The sequence below is a fragment of the Carex rostrata genome, chromosome 17 (assembly GCF_964058835.1).
Source record: "Carex rostrata chromosome 17, lpCarRost1.2, whole genome shotgun sequence".
Taxonomy (NCBI): domain Eukaryota; kingdom Viridiplantae; phylum Streptophyta; class Magnoliopsida; order Poales; family Cyperaceae; genus Carex; species Carex rostrata.
This window is the reverse complement of record NC_135934.1, coordinates 9,406,051-9,424,306: the sequence shown is the minus strand read 5'-3', so window position 1 is coordinate 9,424,306 and position 18,256 is coordinate 9,406,051. Positions and strand designations below refer to the sequence as shown.

The 18,256-nt window shown below is 36.7% G+C and overlaps 2 protein-coding genes across 3 annotated transcripts; one reads left to right on the top strand and one right to left on the bottom strand.

Moving 5' to 3' along the window:
* The first annotated feature begins 5,938 nt into the window (after positions 1–5,938).
* On the top strand, positions 5,939–10,095 carry LOC144567984 (TORTIFOLIA1-like protein 3). The gene is made up of 5 exons (XM_078318195.1): positions 5,939–6,959; positions 7,050–7,170; positions 7,728–8,164; positions 9,016–9,437; positions 9,761–10,095. Exons 1-5 carry the CDS (start codon positions 6,168–6,170, stop codon positions 9,768–9,770), a joined length of 1,782 nt encoding a protein of 593 aa, XP_078174321.1. The 5' UTR covers positions 5,939–6,167; the 3' UTR covers positions 9,771–10,095.
* Positions 10,096–13,118: 3,023 nt separating this feature from the next.
* On the bottom strand, positions 13,119–18,256 carry GMII (golgi alpha-mannosidase II). 2 transcript variants are annotated; one of them, XM_078318465.1, is made up of 4 exons: positions 17,621–18,256; positions 17,278–17,427; positions 16,790–16,822; positions 13,119–16,152 (listed from the first exon to the last, which is right to left on the bottom strand). In XM_078318465.1, exons 1-4 carry the CDS (start codon positions 18,167–18,169, stop codon positions 13,411–13,413), a joined length of 3,474 nt encoding a protein of 1,157 aa, XP_078174591.1. In that variant the 5' UTR covers positions 18,170–18,256; the 3' UTR covers positions 13,119–13,410. The 2 variants fall into 2 exon arrangements, with proteins under 2 accessions (XP_078174591.1, XP_078174592.1); XM_078318466.1 differs by having other exon boundaries at positions 17,278–17,422; positions 17,621–17,760.

Here is an 18,256-nt window from a genome sequence, read left to right as displayed (position 1 = left end):
TCGAAGTTTGAAATTTATACAATAAGTTTTTGAGACTGTAGCACAGATGACTTTATGCTATCCATAGCACCCGAGCCTTACTCAAACAATTGTGTTGAAACTCAATTACTAAAATTTCTGAATCATTTCGTGCATGAAAACAACGGCTTATCATTTAATTCAAGTGTCTTATGCATCATATTTAATTTAAATTAAAGCGAATCCATTTATGTTCTACAAAATTATAGATAATACATTCGTTAAAAATTGTTAAAGATGGGCCATTGCAAATTTCAAATCATTCGATAGACCGTGTAATATATATACGTCTTTCAAATTAATTCAAATACAAAACATACTATATTTAAATAATAATAAAAATATTTCTTACCTTTTTTTCCAACAGTACAGTGTCTGGCCATGGATTCTATTCCTAGCACCTGGCATTTTTTTTAAGCACATGTATGTACATATCTATCGAATTAAAGCAAGTGATTAAATTGACTGAATATTTGTACGCACTACGCAAATGGACAGGACATGAATTGCAATTAAATGGACAATTTCAGTATACAACGACACATTTATCTGTATAAATTTGCAATTTTGAGTCCTTCCAGACTTCAATATATGGCAATATTTTCACTCCATTAAAACATCATAGTGAGACATTTGCGTGCAGAACCTTAATTTACAAATTTGTCTGTTAAATTCTTTATGAAAGTTTAATGTCGCTTTATCTAAGAAAAAATACTTTATGCACAGAAAGCAAATTGTTGAGTTTTCATTAGTAAATATTTTAGTTTGAAGTTTCAATGGAAAATTTTCAAATAGTAAAATTTGGTCGACGCACATCCAATTTTACAAAATTTAGTCATAGATATGTCATGTGTCCAGTGTTGTTAATTCTGTCCAATTTAGAATTTATTTGACCGTCCATAAAACAACTTGTCGAAACTCAGTTGTTGAAATTTCTGAATCATTTAATGCATAGAAGCCCAAATGATTTTTCCTATAAATTACATAGAGAACACATTTATAGTCTTAAAAAAAATATAGAGAATATATCAATTACAAAATTGTTAGAGTTGGCATTGAAAATTGTGAATCGTCAATCGTTCGACAGACAGAACAACAATTGTCAATTTTTTTTATTTTTTTTATGATATTGCCAAAATAATTAAAGCACAGTTTATCAAGGGACTTGAGAAAATAAGAAGTCGGTGACATAATTTAATGGAGTGTACGGTTTCTGGAGAGACTTAAGAAAATAAGCAAAATAGAGAGGATCAGAGGAGGACGTAGGAACAGTTTGTTTGTTTGTTTGTTGCCACGTGGCAGAGAATAGAGACTGTAGACAGCTCGTACTTTTCTTTCGCCAATTAAAAAAAAATTATAAAATAAAAGAGAGATCATATTATATCGCTTGAAATTTGATTTTTCTCCAAAAGAGGTTTTTCTATCTCCCTCAAAAACTATCTATCTTTGTAATTATATTAGTACTTGGGTGCATATTTTTGTTGTTTGAAAATAGCATGTTAACAGTGATGCATATGGTGCTTTTATTTCTTGCCTCTACTTCCTTTTTTTTTTAGAAAAAAAAAACATACTATATTAATTTCTTTTGATGTAACTTGTTTAGGTCCGATTTGTTGTATGTTAGGGTGTAATTGTGGCCAAAATTTTAGTTGTTTCAAAGAGGTCGATTTTTTTCTTAAGATCGTTGCTGTGGACACAGCTTGAATTCGAATTTGACATATATTTTCTTTAGAATTGTCAATGTATTTTTTTTTTTTTAGTTTCTTCACGTGTTAATTATATGTCAATGTCATTCGGTTGATTTTGACTTCATTAATTACGACAGCTACAAAAACCATTGTATTACTTTAAATAAAATTAATGGTTGAACGCAAATTTTCATTAAGGGCTGTATCTTGTAGTAAATTACGACAGCTTTTTATTTTTTATTTTTACTTTTCTTTTGTCACTAAATTACGATCAAGTAGCATTGAGAGAGATCACATGCATTGCATGTGCGCATGTGCAAAGGTTATAGCATCTTAGCATATATCCAATCCAATAAGTTCTCGGGATAAGTACAATTCAATTTCACCAATATATTTCAGGAAGAAAAACAAAAAAAGAGAAAGAACAAGATGAGAAAAAAAAGTGAAAGATCTGGAGCTCTGAATTTGTACGGGTTTTCTGACGGTTGAGATCTCCTCCAGTTGAAACACACAGCCACCTCCATTTACCGAAATTATTAAATAGGGGGAATTTCACGTATACCCCTCAAAAACTTCAAAATTATGCATTTCCCCCTCTAAAGTTTAAAATTACGTATCCCCTCTAAACTTCAAAAACTCACAAATTTATCCATTTTATTGTATTTTATATTAAAACTCATTCTAAAATCTTAAAATACCCATTTTACCCTTTATTAAAAGCATATAAAGTCCATCAAACTCAAAATTGAATATGAACAATTTTTCTACCGTCTAAACTGCTTTTAAATATGCGTGCCCAAGATAGCACGAATCTTGATGCGAACACGCACGTCTATTGATGTGACGTGCACAGATCTTAATGCGATGTGCGCCAATCAATATTGCTTTAAGATCCGTGCATGCTAGATCAACACGAAATTGAAGCACTATGCACAGATCTTAATGCGATGCACACGGATCAAACGGTAGAGGAACCTTGATGCGAACACGCACGTCTATTGATGTGACATGCACAGATCTTGATGCGATGTGCGCCAATCAATATTGCTTTAAGATCCGTGCATGCTAGATCAACACGAAATTGAAGCACTATGCACAGATCTTAATGCGATGCACACGGATCAAACGGTAGAGGAACCATTTAGATTTAAATTTGAGTTTGATGGGTTTTATATACTTTTAATAAAAGGTAAAATGGGTATTTTAAAATTTTAGAATGAGTTTTAATATAAAATACAATAAAATGGGTAAATTTGTGAGTTTTTTAAGTTTAGAGGGGAAAATACGTAATTTCAAACTTTAGAGGAAGAAATACGTAATTTTGAAGTTTTTGAGAGTTATACGTGAAATTCCCCCTATTAAATAAATTTATTTTTGAAGCTCATGAGCCCTCACTCTTTTTAGTAGTCTTCCAACTACTTGCTTCTTTCTGTGGAGAAAATCAATTAAAGTAATCCATGCAAAGATTAATATGTACTATAATAAGATAAGATTCTGTGCCGCTGGGAACTTGGGATTTTGGCTGTTGCAAAATCTCTATCAATTGTTTCATTGTTTTTTTTTCTTTTTCTTTTTCTTTTTATATTTTTAAAAGAAGAGAGGAATATGGTTTTTAGTAAACGGAGAGGACAAAGGGCGGCAAAAGAAAAGTTACTTCTTGGTTAAAGACTTAAAAGTTGAAGGAAAGAAATCATGAGATCACATTCACCATTTAGGTATTTACCAATCACCACTTCCCCTCAATTACCCTTGCTTTCGCAGTTTCGCTTCGTTCCTTTCCCCTCCAGATCTTCTGTATCCAAATTTTACCAAAGGGCGTTAGTTTTCATGTCCTCGTAATTTGACAGATGCTCGTCACTCAATCAGCATTTAAAGCAGATTAAATATGCTACTGTGATATATTTTGTCTATTAACATAATAATAGAAAATTTGCGAGCAGTGAAATAATAAAAATATTAAGCATCTCGATACGTATTGAGGTCATGTTTGGTTGTGAAGTAAGAGGTGGAGTTAATCCGGATTAAGTTACTCCACCTCTGCAGGTGGATTAACTTCACACTTCTAACACCTGTAGGACCCACTATCAAAGTGCAATAAAACGCAACAAAAATAAGTCCAAGCACGAATATGTATCTTTATTGTTATTTGAAAATATTAAAACTATTGTTTTCAAGTTTGAAATTTTTTGTCATAATTTTAATTTGAGATTTTCTAATTTTTCTATTTTTTTATATTTTATTACCTCTTACGAATTTTAGAAAATGAACTTAAAGATACGTGTTCATGCAAGTGCCATATTCAATTTCTATGCCTTAGTCCGATTTATGTACTTTTTTACACAATATGTAACGACACTTATAGATCGCAGTATCAGTGTGTATCTTTATGAAATAATCTAAGCATATTCAATAGATATTTAGGTACCAGACGTACAAAACGACACATCATGAACACTGCTCGCTTGCTGCAAGTTATAAATATTATGTGAATGTCAAAATAACATTACAAGCTACAAATTTTTAAACCTAGCTTATTAATGCAAAAAAAAAAAAATGTCTGTAAACTTAAAAAGCAGTGATTGTAACTTGTGGTCCCCTTTTCCACATATTTTAATTCATAATTAAAAATAAAAACCACAAGGGCCATAATTTTTAAAATAAACTATATGCATGAAAATACATTCATTTATATCAAATGTGTAGACTTGCTAACACACAGAGTGATAATCCTAAACGCAATTATTTTGGTTACAAAGAATAATTAACTTGATCATATAATGATAAAGTTGTAACTTGTTTGAAAAAAAATAAGTGGTGTTGTTCTAGAATTCATGTTCGAAAAGACAAATTGAAAATTATGATAATTAATAAAAAAAATACTAAAAAAAAAATTACTAGGTCTGCTCTCGATTTTTAAAAAGTTCATTGATCGTCTCCACAGTGGAGCGGTTTGCTAAGATTTTTCTTTAGAGATTATTTAGTATGTATGGAATAATTCCAGTCTCACTGCTTCTATGATTTATATTATGTTTTTCTTCTTTCTGGATACTCTTATTGTTTAATTATGGTCTATATTGATTTCACAGTAAACCTGATACAATTTGAGTCCAAAATTCATTAATAATAACTAAATAAATAAATATTATTTGAGTTATTTCAAAACAACATGTATCACGTACATTTAATTTAAAATTTGAATATATATGTCTAAAATAGCTCAAATTGAGAGAGGACTCACTTTGAGTGAACTTTGCTTTATGCCTGAAACTTCGTTTTGAGCGTTCGATCACTATTTGAAAAGCCTCAGAGGAGGAGATATGGATTTTGAAGTTAAATTAAGGTCTAGGGTTTAGCAAGAGAACAAGGATATATTTTCTTGTAACATGAGTTCTACGCGATATTTAAGGTTCAGCTGTAGTTTCACACATATATATTTTATTTGTCACGTATTCTATTTACAAAATCAAATAATATGAGTATCTAAAAAGAGAGAAAAAAAGGAATCACAAAAGCAGTGCAGTGAGATCAAATTACTGTTAATGTCTATATGTAAAACATATGTTCTGCGTTTGGATGAATCAAGAAATAGCTCGGAATAGCAGCTATTCCTGGGTTCGGAAGAGTCACTAACCCAACATTTCATAGGAATAGTGGAATAGCAGCTAACCCGAGCTATTCCTTTGTTGAGAATAGCGTTTTTGTCACCCAAACGTGTTGTGTTGAAAATAGCTCGTCAGAAATAGCAGCTATTTCTGTGTCACCCAAACGTATTAAAAAAAATAGCAAACCGCCTCACTGCGGGGATGGTTCCACAGTGGACGTGGTCGGTACATTTTTCGAATTTTTTTAAAACCTAGGGTAGATTCAGTAACTTTTTTTATAGAGTATTAATAAAAAAAATCGGAATATGAAGAAAGATGTCATGCGGGCACAGAGTATCTTTTACTTGTCACCGAAAAGGAAAGAAAATCTCCGACTCCCGGTCAATATCTTTTACCTTCCATGATTTCACCATCACACCCAGTTGTTACCTTCCTTCCACACCACAACTGAACCAGGTAAAGATTGTAACAGAGTAGTTTTGGTTTCAAACAGAGCACAAATCATATGAGCGCTGTTTTGATTCTATAGTCCGTGTACTGCATGACTCGAAAGCAGCTCTGTTAAAATATTTACCCACTGAACTGGACCACCTTCCCCTTATAAAGTTATAATCCAATCTCTCCCCCGCATCAGTCTCTGTCTCGCTTCTCCATTTTCTTTCTCCTTTCTCTCTTCTCCCTTCTCAAAATGAAAATGAAAATGCAAATGCACAAAATGATACCTCTCTCCTCTTACCCTCCCTTCCCTCCACCTCTCCCTTAAATATTTACCCCACATTTCTCTTCCCTTTTCCCTTTAAAACCAAAATTATATATATAATATACAAAGTCGTATCGCCTGAGAAGAAGACAGAGCAGGATGTCGTCAGATGGAGTGCGGCAGCGCGTGAACCGGTGCATGAACAAGCTCTCAGACCGTGACACTGAGGCCATGGCTGTTCGAGAGCTCGACTCCCTCGCTCGCTCTCTCTCTCCTGACCACCTTACGCCCTTCATCTCCGCCATCTCCGACGCCCGCCCCTCCGACAAGACCCCTCTTCGCCGCCACTCCCTCCGCCTTCTCTCCCTCATCTCCGCCTCCCACTCCCGCGACACTCTTTCCCCTATCCTACCCCGCATGCTCTCCTCCGCCCTCCGCCGCCTCCGAGACCCCGACTCCTCAGTCCGACTTGCGTGCGTCGACGCCGTTCGCTCCATCTCCTCCGCCACCGATTCCTCCGTCTTCCTCACCACCGTCCTCCGCCCAGTGTGCGACGCGCTCTTGCACGAGCAGGATCATCACGCGCAACTCACGGCCGCGCTCTGTCTGGCCGCGGCTGTAGATGCCAAGTCACCTCATTGCCCTGAATTGGCTATCTATCTCCAGAAACTGGTCCCCAAGTTCGTTAAGTTACTCAAGAGCAACGCCTTCAAGGCAAAAGCAGCGTTGATATCTCTGCTCGGGAGTATTGTCGCGGCTGGTGGGGCCTCCACGTCAGCCCTCACTTCTCTTCTGGTGCCATGCCTGGTTGAGGCACTTGCTTGGGAGGATTGGGCAGCAAGGAAGGCTTCCTCAGAGACGCTCTCTGTTCTTGCTGCAGCGCAGAGAGATCTCTTGGTCGGATTCAAGACCTCTTGCATCTCCTCCTTCGAATCCAGGCGCTTTGATAAGGTCTGTTTAATAATCACTGGTTGGATCTGATACTTTTTGTACATGTTATGTTTGGATCTTTAGGTTTGATCTGAGATTCATACAATGCAGGTAAAAATTGTGAGGGATTCGATGAATCGAATGCTGGATCTGTGGAAGGAGATACCTGATGTTATTGATGACGATTCTAATGATGCTGCTGCCGAGTTGCAATCTAGATCTCCAGTTAAAGGTTATATCCATTCTGTCTTAATTTTACTTAAATCTTACTTACTGATTTCTTTTCTATTTTTCTTTCACATATATATTATTTTGGTAGTTGGGATATATATAGAGAGAGAGAAAGAGAGAGGGGTTGGCTAATGTACCAAGTGGGTTTTGTGATTTCGAAGTCCAAATAATCAATTTGAAGTGCTCAACGTGTTCTCCATATTGAAATTGAAATGTGCTTGGAGATCAAATTTTAAATTTTTTTGGAAATTTTTTACTATTTTTTTTGGATTTTTGAAAATCACTGTTTAAAATGGTAAACAAATAATAAAAAAAAGAAATTCTGAAAAATGGAATTTTTTTCGGATTTTTTTTTTACAACGTGTTCTCCATATTTGTTAGTTGAAATTTAACAAACATAATTTGTAATTCAAGGAAATACTCATTATTCTTCTTTTCTAGTTTTGGAATTATATATATTTGGTGTTTCCTCTTTCATGCACATGACCAAAAGTTCTTTAATTTCACCAACACATACAGTTTTATAATTTTTTTTTTTCAATTTCTAAAATTTCACAGGTAGCTCAAGTGACGGTCGATACACACCAGCCCCTCTCAGCTCGTCGAATTCGGTCCGATCAACCTCTCCAGTTGTGACGAGAAATCGACGGCTACAGTTCAGTCGATCACCTCCATCGCCAGTTGTAACCAATGGGAGAAATAACAAAAGGGTCTCTCCTACATTATCCCGCAAGTCTGACTGTAAGATTGAAATCTCAGTTTCTAAAACACCATTGAAGGTTGTTGCTGAGGAAAGGAGTTATGAGGAGAAGGCAACCCGGGTTACCGGGTTCAAGTCAAGTGCAAGAGTGGTGCCATACGAGGAAAACAGTGAACTGGAGGGGGAGACTAAAGGGATAAATGGAGGACAGAAGGAGGACGGTGATCTGTCGAAAATTCGGATGCAGTTGGTTCAGATCGAGGCACAGCAGACAAACCTACTTGATCTTCTCCAGGTATTACCTTTTTTTACCTTTTGACTTTGGCTGTTCAATTTACATAATTTCTTACTTTTTTTGTCAAAAGAAATTTTTTTAGCTCTTATCTGGCAATTGCTTTCATTTAAAACTGCTGTTATTAGTTATATGAATACTTCTACTAATTAGTGATAACAGTTGGCCAGATTTTATTTTCGCATTGAAAAATAAAGTTGTATTTATTTAATTAAATGAAGAACAAACTTAAAATTGTAATTACGAATATGTTTATATTCAAATATTCTCATTAGCAAATATAATGCCAGTCAGTCCAGATCCAGCTGCGTTGAATTTTTTTTTTAAATATTGTAGAAGAATTATTAAAAACAATCAAGTATTTCTTATTTCAGCCAACTTAGCTGCTGCACTAATGAAATCATGTTTTCTTAGCTGGGTATTAAATAAAACCTCCGTTTAACACTGGGGCAGGATTAGTGGCGTGACACTATTTGTTTTGGCACTTTTGGTCCAAACACTTCTGGCGTGTGACCTAGTCACAAGTCTTATTGTCTAGTCACATGAACTTGAACATCAACTTTAATTGTTTTATTTCATTATTAATAATTCCTTTCAGATATTAGTTTTAAGCAAAAGCACAAATGGTCAAAATCCCCAACCGCTCAACAAATGTGGCATCAAAATACTAATTTAAGCAACAACAGCTTTCCAATAATCACTTGATATGCCTTTTCTGCTCAAAATTTGGTGTATCTTATTTTTTGGTGAACCTTCTCATCTACTCTGCTGTCAGCTGATGTAACATGACATCTCCTTGGCATATACCAAAATTATAAAATAATAATAATGCATTACATTATATTGTTATGCAGAAATTTATGGGTACCTCACAGAACGGGATTCACTCGCTAGAGACACGTGTGCATGGCATAGAAATGGCGCTCGATGAAATTTCACGCGATTTGTCTTCTGGAAGAAATTCTAATGCTAACGACAATGAAGCGTACACATGTTGCCGCTTACCTGGCACTGAGTTTCTCAGCGCGAAATACTGGAGAAGAAATGAAGGTAGATACTCGTCTAGGTTCTCAGTCTCTGAAACGGGGGAAAGCCGATCCTCTTACAAGTGGGACCGGCAGCGTTTTGCGCAGCAGGGTGGTGGTTTTGTGGTCAATCCGTTGGCTGAGATAAACCCACAAATCATGAGAGGCAGTACTGGAGAGAGTGAACTCACAGGAGGTGCAGTTGCGAGAGAAAGCAAGAAATCTGAATCAAGCTCTTCTCTAAAAACTAGGTAAATAAATAATTTGGATATTTGCAGTTCATTGTCATAATTTTACTGTCTACAACAGAGTTGACCCTTGATTAGGATTTAGGGGTGTCAATGGTACCTTTTTATCCATTTATCCGTCCTGTATTGTATTTGATAAGACAGGTGCAGGTAAAGTTCTTTTTTTTTTCATTGGCTTATTGGATATGGCCATATGTATGGGTATGGGTAATACCAGACCCGTCTACACCCTAGAGATGCCCCTTGATCCCCCCACCACCCAACACACACACACACACACACTTGGTTCTAGCAAAAATATTTACCTTAATTTTTGTTTACTTCAGAGCTGGATAAGATAACAATACTCTTTACAATGGGGGATTGGAAGGAAGCACAAAAGAGCATCTAGAGGCCTTTTTGCGCGCAATGCTACCGACGTATGGTAAACTATCGAGCGACATGTGAAATTTAATTTAGAGGGATAATAATTTTGGTCTTTCCTTGTTTTGTTTTTAGCTTTGGGAAAAAACAGGGGACCGAGAATCTGTCAAGTGATATTTTGCTTACAAAGAGTTGCTGTCTTGTGCTGTTGTTATTTTAGAGCAGGAGAAAGCTTGTAATGTGGTCGTGTTGTACATAGTTAATACATGTGGTCTTTAATTTATTTCATTCGATATAAGAAGAGATTGTTGTGTTTTTTGTTTTCACTCATATATATATGAAAATCTCAGTTGATTTAACCGATATTAATTAATTGGTAGTTCGGTGTTACTTTGTAAACCGGAAAAGTACGGAGGCGTGATGGAACTATTATTATATATGAAGCCAGATTAGAGAGCGACCCCTCGTAAATGATTTTTAACAAACAAAGTAATATACAGAAAACTACTTTTTGTTTGAAGTGAAAACAAAATTTTGTATTTTACTTCCAGTAATAGAGACAAATTAAAATTTGTATTTAGTAATACAGGTGGAATTGTGTTTATTGTGTGTGATAAAGAAAGGTGGAATTTCGTTGATAGTTACGCAGATGGGTTATATTTTGTTTACGGTATCATGATAGCTTCGATCGTTAAAATACAATGAAACTTTTTTTATAGTAGTGTCATGAATTGTGTATCAAGTAATAGAGCAATAATTAATTTTGATTTTAGTAATAACTAGATCGTAAGTACCTTTGGCTAATACACAAAATATGGGAACTTATTTATGGTTAATATATAATTATAATTTTGTATTGTAATACCTGTATAGAGACAGAGCTGCCTTCACGACATAGAGTTAATTAACACTCATTATTTTTTAAAAATTATGTACTTGAACCTTATAATTTTGAGTAAAAATAGGGCTTCTAATTGGACAGTTTTGTCCATAGACAATCGGGCCGGACAAGAATTGAACAAAGTTTGAACGGGCTGTAATATAAATGGACTTAATATCTAGTTCAGATTTAATTCAAAAGAAGAAGTACCGACTGGTCACAGACTGAACCTGAACAATAACTGAACTAAAATACAATTCATGTTTAATGAGCAGCCCGGTTGAGAAACCTTTTCCGAGCCCAATTGAGAGCCCAGTTGAACAGCCACAAATAACCCCTTTTGACAGATCAGTCAGTGCAAACTGATATGAAGACCAAACCAAAAATCTGTTTAAACAGTTAAATAAAGCACAGAAAAACTAATGATTTAGAGTCAAATTTTTCATCATTTGGATTTTTCTACTATTTTCTAGGCAATTTCAAAATTGGACTTCTGAAAATCTGAAAATACTGTGCAAATGACAGTTCTGCCCTGTCTCTTCTTACCTTCTTTCTTGTTAAACCCTCATATCAGACCTATTTTAAGCTAATTAGTCTAGTGTTTAATTTTTTAATTACTTGTATAGGTATGTCACAATTTCAGATAAGTATTGGTTTCATATTACTCTGTGTTGGATTCAAATGCAATTTGTTATATAATGGCCCTTTGACTAAGTGAAGAATGCCAAAGATATTTTTTACTGAATGTTTTTTGCTTTTGTATCTCGTCAGTCTAAACTTTGTGTTTTTGTTTGGTTACCGCTTGCTAGTCAAAGTATACTGTCTTTTGTTTAATCTGCTCATTATTAGTAAAAAACTTAAGGTTGTCGGTTCAGTCGTTAGAAACTTGTATCAGTTGCCATGTTAATCAGTAATCACTATACATCCTTTCTATTAAAGCCTTTATTGTGAATTCTTTTTGTATTTGTTTTTCTTTTCATTAAGGAAATTGTTATTAAATCTCCAATGGCTAGCATTTACATTACAACGAGTTCTTTACTCAAATATGCAATGATTTGTAACATATTTTATTCGGTTTATGATATTTTAATAGAAGAAAATAAAAAATGTCAAATGCAATTTGAGTCAAACTGTAGAATTGTCCTTTTATTTATAATATTTTAATAGAAGAAAACAAAGAAAAAAAGATCAAATGTAATTTGTGTCAAACCGTAGAATAAGAAAATTCAATCATTAAGTTCAATGTCTGTGACCAAACAAGTTTGTTCGGACAAAAATGAACGGGGCCCGGGCCGGTTGATTAATCGGATAGTCTCTTCGTGAAACGGGCTTGGTTCGGACATTTTGAGTTTCATATTTGATCTTCATAACTGAAAGGTCTGGTTTCTATATGAATTTGTTTATAACAATAAAGTACCGGAATTTTGTTTTGTTTAGAGAAATAACTAGGGCAAATTATGTTTATAATAATACGCATAGCCCGAATTTTGTTTCTAGTAATGCGCGAATCATGAATTTGTTGATCAACCCAAACATTTAGAAATTTTCTTATGGTAATGCACCCAGCAAGAATTTTGTTTATAATAATAAACCCATCTTTGAGTTTAGTATATATAATACAGCCTCCTTGAATTTGTTTTATATTATTAATACTTTACAATTTGGACGTAAGTTTTCCCTATAAGTTCATATTTTAAATTTTAAATTTCAAATGGTTATCTGAACTATTTAACATAATCTACATATAAAAATATTCTTAAAATATTCTTAGAGATTGAATTTTATATTTATTAGAATTTACTTGCCATTTTTTTAGATAAGTGAAAAATCATTTGATCTAAAATTTTTGGACCACTCAAAAGTAGCGATTTTTTATCCATCTAACAAAAAGGCTAAAAAAAATTCTATAAAATGTAAAATTTAACTCATAAGTATATTTTCATATGAAAATCATGAATTGATGGTTTGAACTTTGAAAACGGAGATATAAATTTATAGTATAGACCAATATGCACATTGCAAAGTACTATTGCCTTGCTCAAATATCAATATCCTTATATTAGGGGTGCAAACGGATCGGATACAAATCAAATATTGATAAAACCATATAAAAGCGGCTACAAATACGAATTGGATTTTAATCGTATACGGATATGGATATCCACTTTTTATTTTCATAATATATATTAAACTTTATAAGTATATATTTACTATTTGGATACAGATAATTAAAATTTTAAAACTATATCCGTATCCATACGCATATTCGGATATCCATATCAAGCTTTCAGATATGGATTCGGATATTTGCACCCTTACCTTATTTCCATGGGCCCACTGTCCAAAAGTCAACAGAAACAACGGGAGAACAAATATTGTTGTAGATGCGTCGATGCAATACAAGGCGCAAAGTGCATGCTAAACAGGCATTTACAGAACCATGGCAAAAATATTATCTTGTACAAAAAAAAAAAATCTAATTTTGTCTAATAACAAAAATTTCTTCCGGTTACTACAGTACAGCAAAAGATTTAGACATCTCCAACACAAAAATATGCAAATACATCTACAATCTACAACACAGATGGCCGCGCAATCCAAGCTAACGATAAAATTGAGCAACTTCTTTTCTCATTTATTCTCTCCTCCAACCATTTCCGTTCCCCCGTGGAGTCGAGTAGCATGAGGAATACCTAATTAATACAGGGAACACGTACCCCCCACCCTCCTACGTCATTGTTGTGGTTGTATATCGAACTTATAAGCTTGTAATTCCATGGGAGGTATAACAACATTCCCTTCTTGTGCCACATCACCAACCTGTTCAATATAACCGAGCCTCTCTGTATCATCATGCAATAGATTCAAAGAAGTCGGCTTCACACCCAAAATCGCCAGCTCCTTGAACAAGTAGTACAAATTCACCGGCTCATCACCTAAATTTGTACATGACAAGTGACCTCTTTTACAGTATGACCCGTCCCAACCCCTCCTTTGCATGATAATTGCAAACCTCGACTCCGACAATTGGCCAAATTTAAGCGGTTGAGGCACCTTCAAACCCACTATATGCAAGTCGCATGGTAGAGACGTAGCTAAAGGAGAAAATGTTTTTCCCTCAATTTTTGATGCTTTCTCGAGGGGTTGCGGTTTCTTGCTGATGAAAGCATGCATGGGATAATTCAAGTGGGCCCCAACTCGATGTGAGAGAATAGATGGTTGGAGAATCATTGAAATATGAGAATCTGGCAGGGCTGAAATATTTTTCTCCTTAATTATATGAAATATGACATTCATCGGTCGGTTATCCATCACCCCTTGACCAAGGCCACGGCCGTCATCACGTACTAACCTCCTATCTAACATTATCTCTAACCAACCATTTTTAAGACTGGCGGCACCTAATGACTGTTTTGAGTGTACCGAAAAGCGGTTACCTGATGAATCTTGTAAGAAGGCCAGAGATGGCATTGGGTAGTAATTCCCTTGCAAAGGAATCTTATCGTAAGTCTCTCTTCGACTCATCTGAAATCCGTTAAGGTCAGAGTAAAATATCCTATGGTTGTCAATATTTGTCTTGAACCGTGTAATTAATTCTTTATTGTTAAATTCGTTGCCAAGTAGCTCAACATGGTATTCTTTTTCAATGATAAATTCTTGTACCGTATTCTCAGCAGAATAAACCCGTGTACTGTGTGATACTGGTGAACTGTCCCATTTTGATTTTGGTACCGAATATGCCTCTTGAACCAGTATCCCTTGAGAAATTACGAGGTGACTGCCTTTCTCTACAATGGGCTGTGCTTCTCCATCTGGCTTGAACAGGTAGGCACCGCTATCTACGCTACTATACATGGCTATTTCTTCATCTAACACCGTTTCTTTGCCATTTGTATCATGAATTTTCTTAAGAAGCCCATGGTCTATGTCAAAGGTGAGTGTGTACCTCTTGTTACTGATCTCAGTACTGGAACCATCCAGTGCCGAGCAGCTGTATCCCTTTGGACAGGAGAACTGGCCTGGTTTAGCAGATACTTTTAACAAAGAGCGTGTAGCCTTTTCACACCTACCGCTGCCACGAGAAACAAAGTACGTCTCCAGTCCCATGGGAGGAACTGAAGCTCTCCAGTAGAGACGGTGTTGTCCAGTTGAACTTATCGTCCTCCCGTCATGTTGCCACTCGGGTGAAATCTGGCTTGGCAAGCACGTCCCATTTGAATCCAAAACTGCCACTTCAGATGATGCTACAACCACCATCACAATTTGATCCCTGGTTTGTTCCGATGGATTAAAAAAGACAGCTGATTGCACCTCTCCTTCTCGCAGATCCATTACTTTATGCACTGGTTGCACATCATACTTAGTTCGGGTCTGCTCAGGCTCAAATTTAGACAACAAATTTGGATCTGACCTATCATGGAGGTCACTCAAGAGCACCTCAACTGCTCGTGACATGAACACCTGTAAGTCCTGCAAGGAGGTGTGCATGCGGGTCCCGTAATCCGTGACCACATGGTCTTTCGCAGTCCCAGTCACACCATCATGATGCTGGAAAAGCGCCAAGTTTCTCCTTGCAGCTGTCAGCTTATGTGCAAAATTTACAGATAATCTGCCGCAGGGGTTTCTTTGACAGTAACCAAGAACTAAAGCCGACATCATCTCGGCCGCACGGAGCGTCTGTTCAAGGATTCGATCAACAGCTTTGAAGAACGGGCGAGACACATAGTACCCACTCCAGTAATCCTGGTTTCGATCAGCATAGGTGAAGAAATCACCAGAAAGAGAAGGGAAACCGCTAATTTCAGTAGATCCAAGCTCACCGGATCGGGTATAGTTAACCCGCTCCACGTTGCTCCTGAGTGCTTGAAAGTAGTCTTCCAGGGTCCCAAACTGCACCTCTGCATTCAAATGTGGATGCGCGTTGATGTAATCAAATATAAACTGATAATTGCGGAACTGGATTTCTGCCTCTTCAACACTGACATAGCGAAAATCATCACCAAGAGGAACCAACAGAGTGTTGGTACGATACAGGGTTGCCTTCTTCTTGTACTGATCCAATAACAAAGTAGCTCTCTCGCCGACATTACTACGGGTCGTTTCAACAGGGTTTATATGCCACGGACAATACTCATATGCAAACCCACGCGTCCTGGCAAAGTCAAATTGGCAACAGACTGCTGGTTCGGGCCCGCATGTGTGGGGTATATCATACGAATAAAAAGGCATCATGTGAACGAAAATATCGGTGGTTTCGGCCTTATCCCAGCTCTGCCTCCAGACATATTCTAGGTTTTTCTTCGAAGCAAGTTCCTTCTTGATCTCATAGTGGGTACGCTGGATTAGCATATTTTTAAAGCCCATGCGTCGTAGGAGGTATGCCATGGTGGCTGAGTAGCCGAACGGGTCAATTGCCCAGGAGTTTTTTGGGGTAAACCCGAGAGTTTCGTTTAGCCATGCGTTACCCTCCATCATCTGAAATGATTTCAAAGAGAATAGTTGTCACCAAAGTAATATGGAGAATATAGAACAAGATTTGTACCAGTATGGTACAAGAGAAAATGGGTTCGTGTGTTAGATTGAACAAAAGCGTAATTACAAAAAGAGTCTGAATGTCTGTAATGGTTTTGTAATAGACATAGTGTTTTTTGCTTGTTTAATCCACTTATGCACAGAAATACAATATTCCACAATTGCTAAGTGCCTTTGTCTGATTGAGACTTTATTAAATTTACATCTTTCATGCACCAAAAGCATTTTTTCGGGTGTAATGCGAAAGGTAAGGAGATTTTTTTTAAAACCCCTGACAATTAAAAAAAAATCTTGATAGTTTTTGTCTATGATTTGTCAGTTACAGTGTCCACCGGTTGAAGTTTGCAGGGATTTTAAGTAACTTAACTCTCAGAAGGTTAAAAGGACTACAGAGACATGTTACAGTGGCAGTTAATAGATGAAGAGGCAATCAAAAAACATGCAGAACAGATGATTTTATATGTAACATAACACTAAGACTGAATCTAGTAATCTTAACAATCCAGGTTATCACTTCCCTTCCAACTAGAACTTACAACATTGTCCTTGCAATTTAAAATGGGCCAGAAAAACAGCATACCTGCTCGATGATTGCAAAATAATGCGAGTTTGCCTGCATCAACAAACGGAGAGAAGTTAATTTTTTTTTTTTTTTTAATAACACAGTTTGCAGGCAACCATAGAAATGTAAATGTGTTTCTATCTGGCTTAATAACTGTACTACTGTGTACTGATCAGGTTCGAGCACAATGATATACCGATCACATATGGGGTCTACACCAGTCAGCTGAATCTGAGAATCGGAATCTTATAGGTTCTGTGAGATTCTCTTAGCTTCTCGTAGTTAAATCATAGACAAGGTAAATCTTCCAGAAACCCAACCAAAGCTAAATACAATATAAATAAGTTCATGTAACTGGTATAAATTGGTAAACTATTGCTACAACTTATGTAGACCACATACACGAAATAAGAAAATGTAGGAGATGATTCATATGTTGGATCACATCAGTGAACATTTGAAATTTACATCCATATAATGCTCGATAAACAGGTAAAAAAAAATACCTCATCATTCATAACCCAACCACCTCCAACAATCTCCAGTTGACCATCCTTGACCAGCTTTGCAAAACTCTCCTTTCTTTGATCAGATGCATCTCTCCACCATCTCTCCAGATACGACATTTCTTCCCATATAAACTTGCGCCTACTATCCTAAAACCAGAAAAGGAAACCTTAAAACCTCCATATATGCGTTAAATAACCAAAAGTCTGAGATTTTTGGAAACATATCCCAGCACTGCTTTCTGGTAATTACCGGTGCCAGTTTTCGCATCTTTCAGATGCTATTTTGGACAGAGTTATGTACCAGACAAAATTTCACTGGTTTGCATAAAATACTACTCACCTTGGAAAGTGAATCCACAATTGTATCGAGTATATGCCTCGACTGCCTCTCGTAATATTCTTCTACGGTGAGCTTCCAGCCGGGATCATTATGCGAATGAGGCACTACAAAGACCTTCAGCTTCTCCCCACCCCACTCGTCTCCGTTGTACTTCACCGGCCACCCCTGCTTCCACGCTCCACCATCGACGTCTAAAAACTGGATCCGATCGTACAGATCCTTGGTCGTGATGTCCACTCTGGCGGATCCAACATCACCCCCGCCGGAGTTGATGGGAAGTGGGTGGCGTCGGATCGGGGGACGGCGGATGAGGCGCTGTGCGGGGGGGCTAGGGTTGGATAAGGATCCGGGGACGCCGTATCTGATGACTAAGGCGAAGAAGAGGAAGACGGAGACGAGGAGACCGATGGTGAAGAAGGTGGAGGAGGGGGAGAAGGATTGCGTGGCGCTGCGGCGGCGGATAGAAGAGGGAGTGGGTTTTCGCCGGGCGGAGGTGGTGGGGAGGAGGCTGGAGGCGAAGCCACGTCGATTTCCCGAAAAAAGAGGCATCGGTGGGGAGGAGTGAGAAAGAAAGAGATTATTATTGGAGGGTTTTTGTGAACATATTTCTTTTTCGTCGTAGAAACGTGGCCAGTA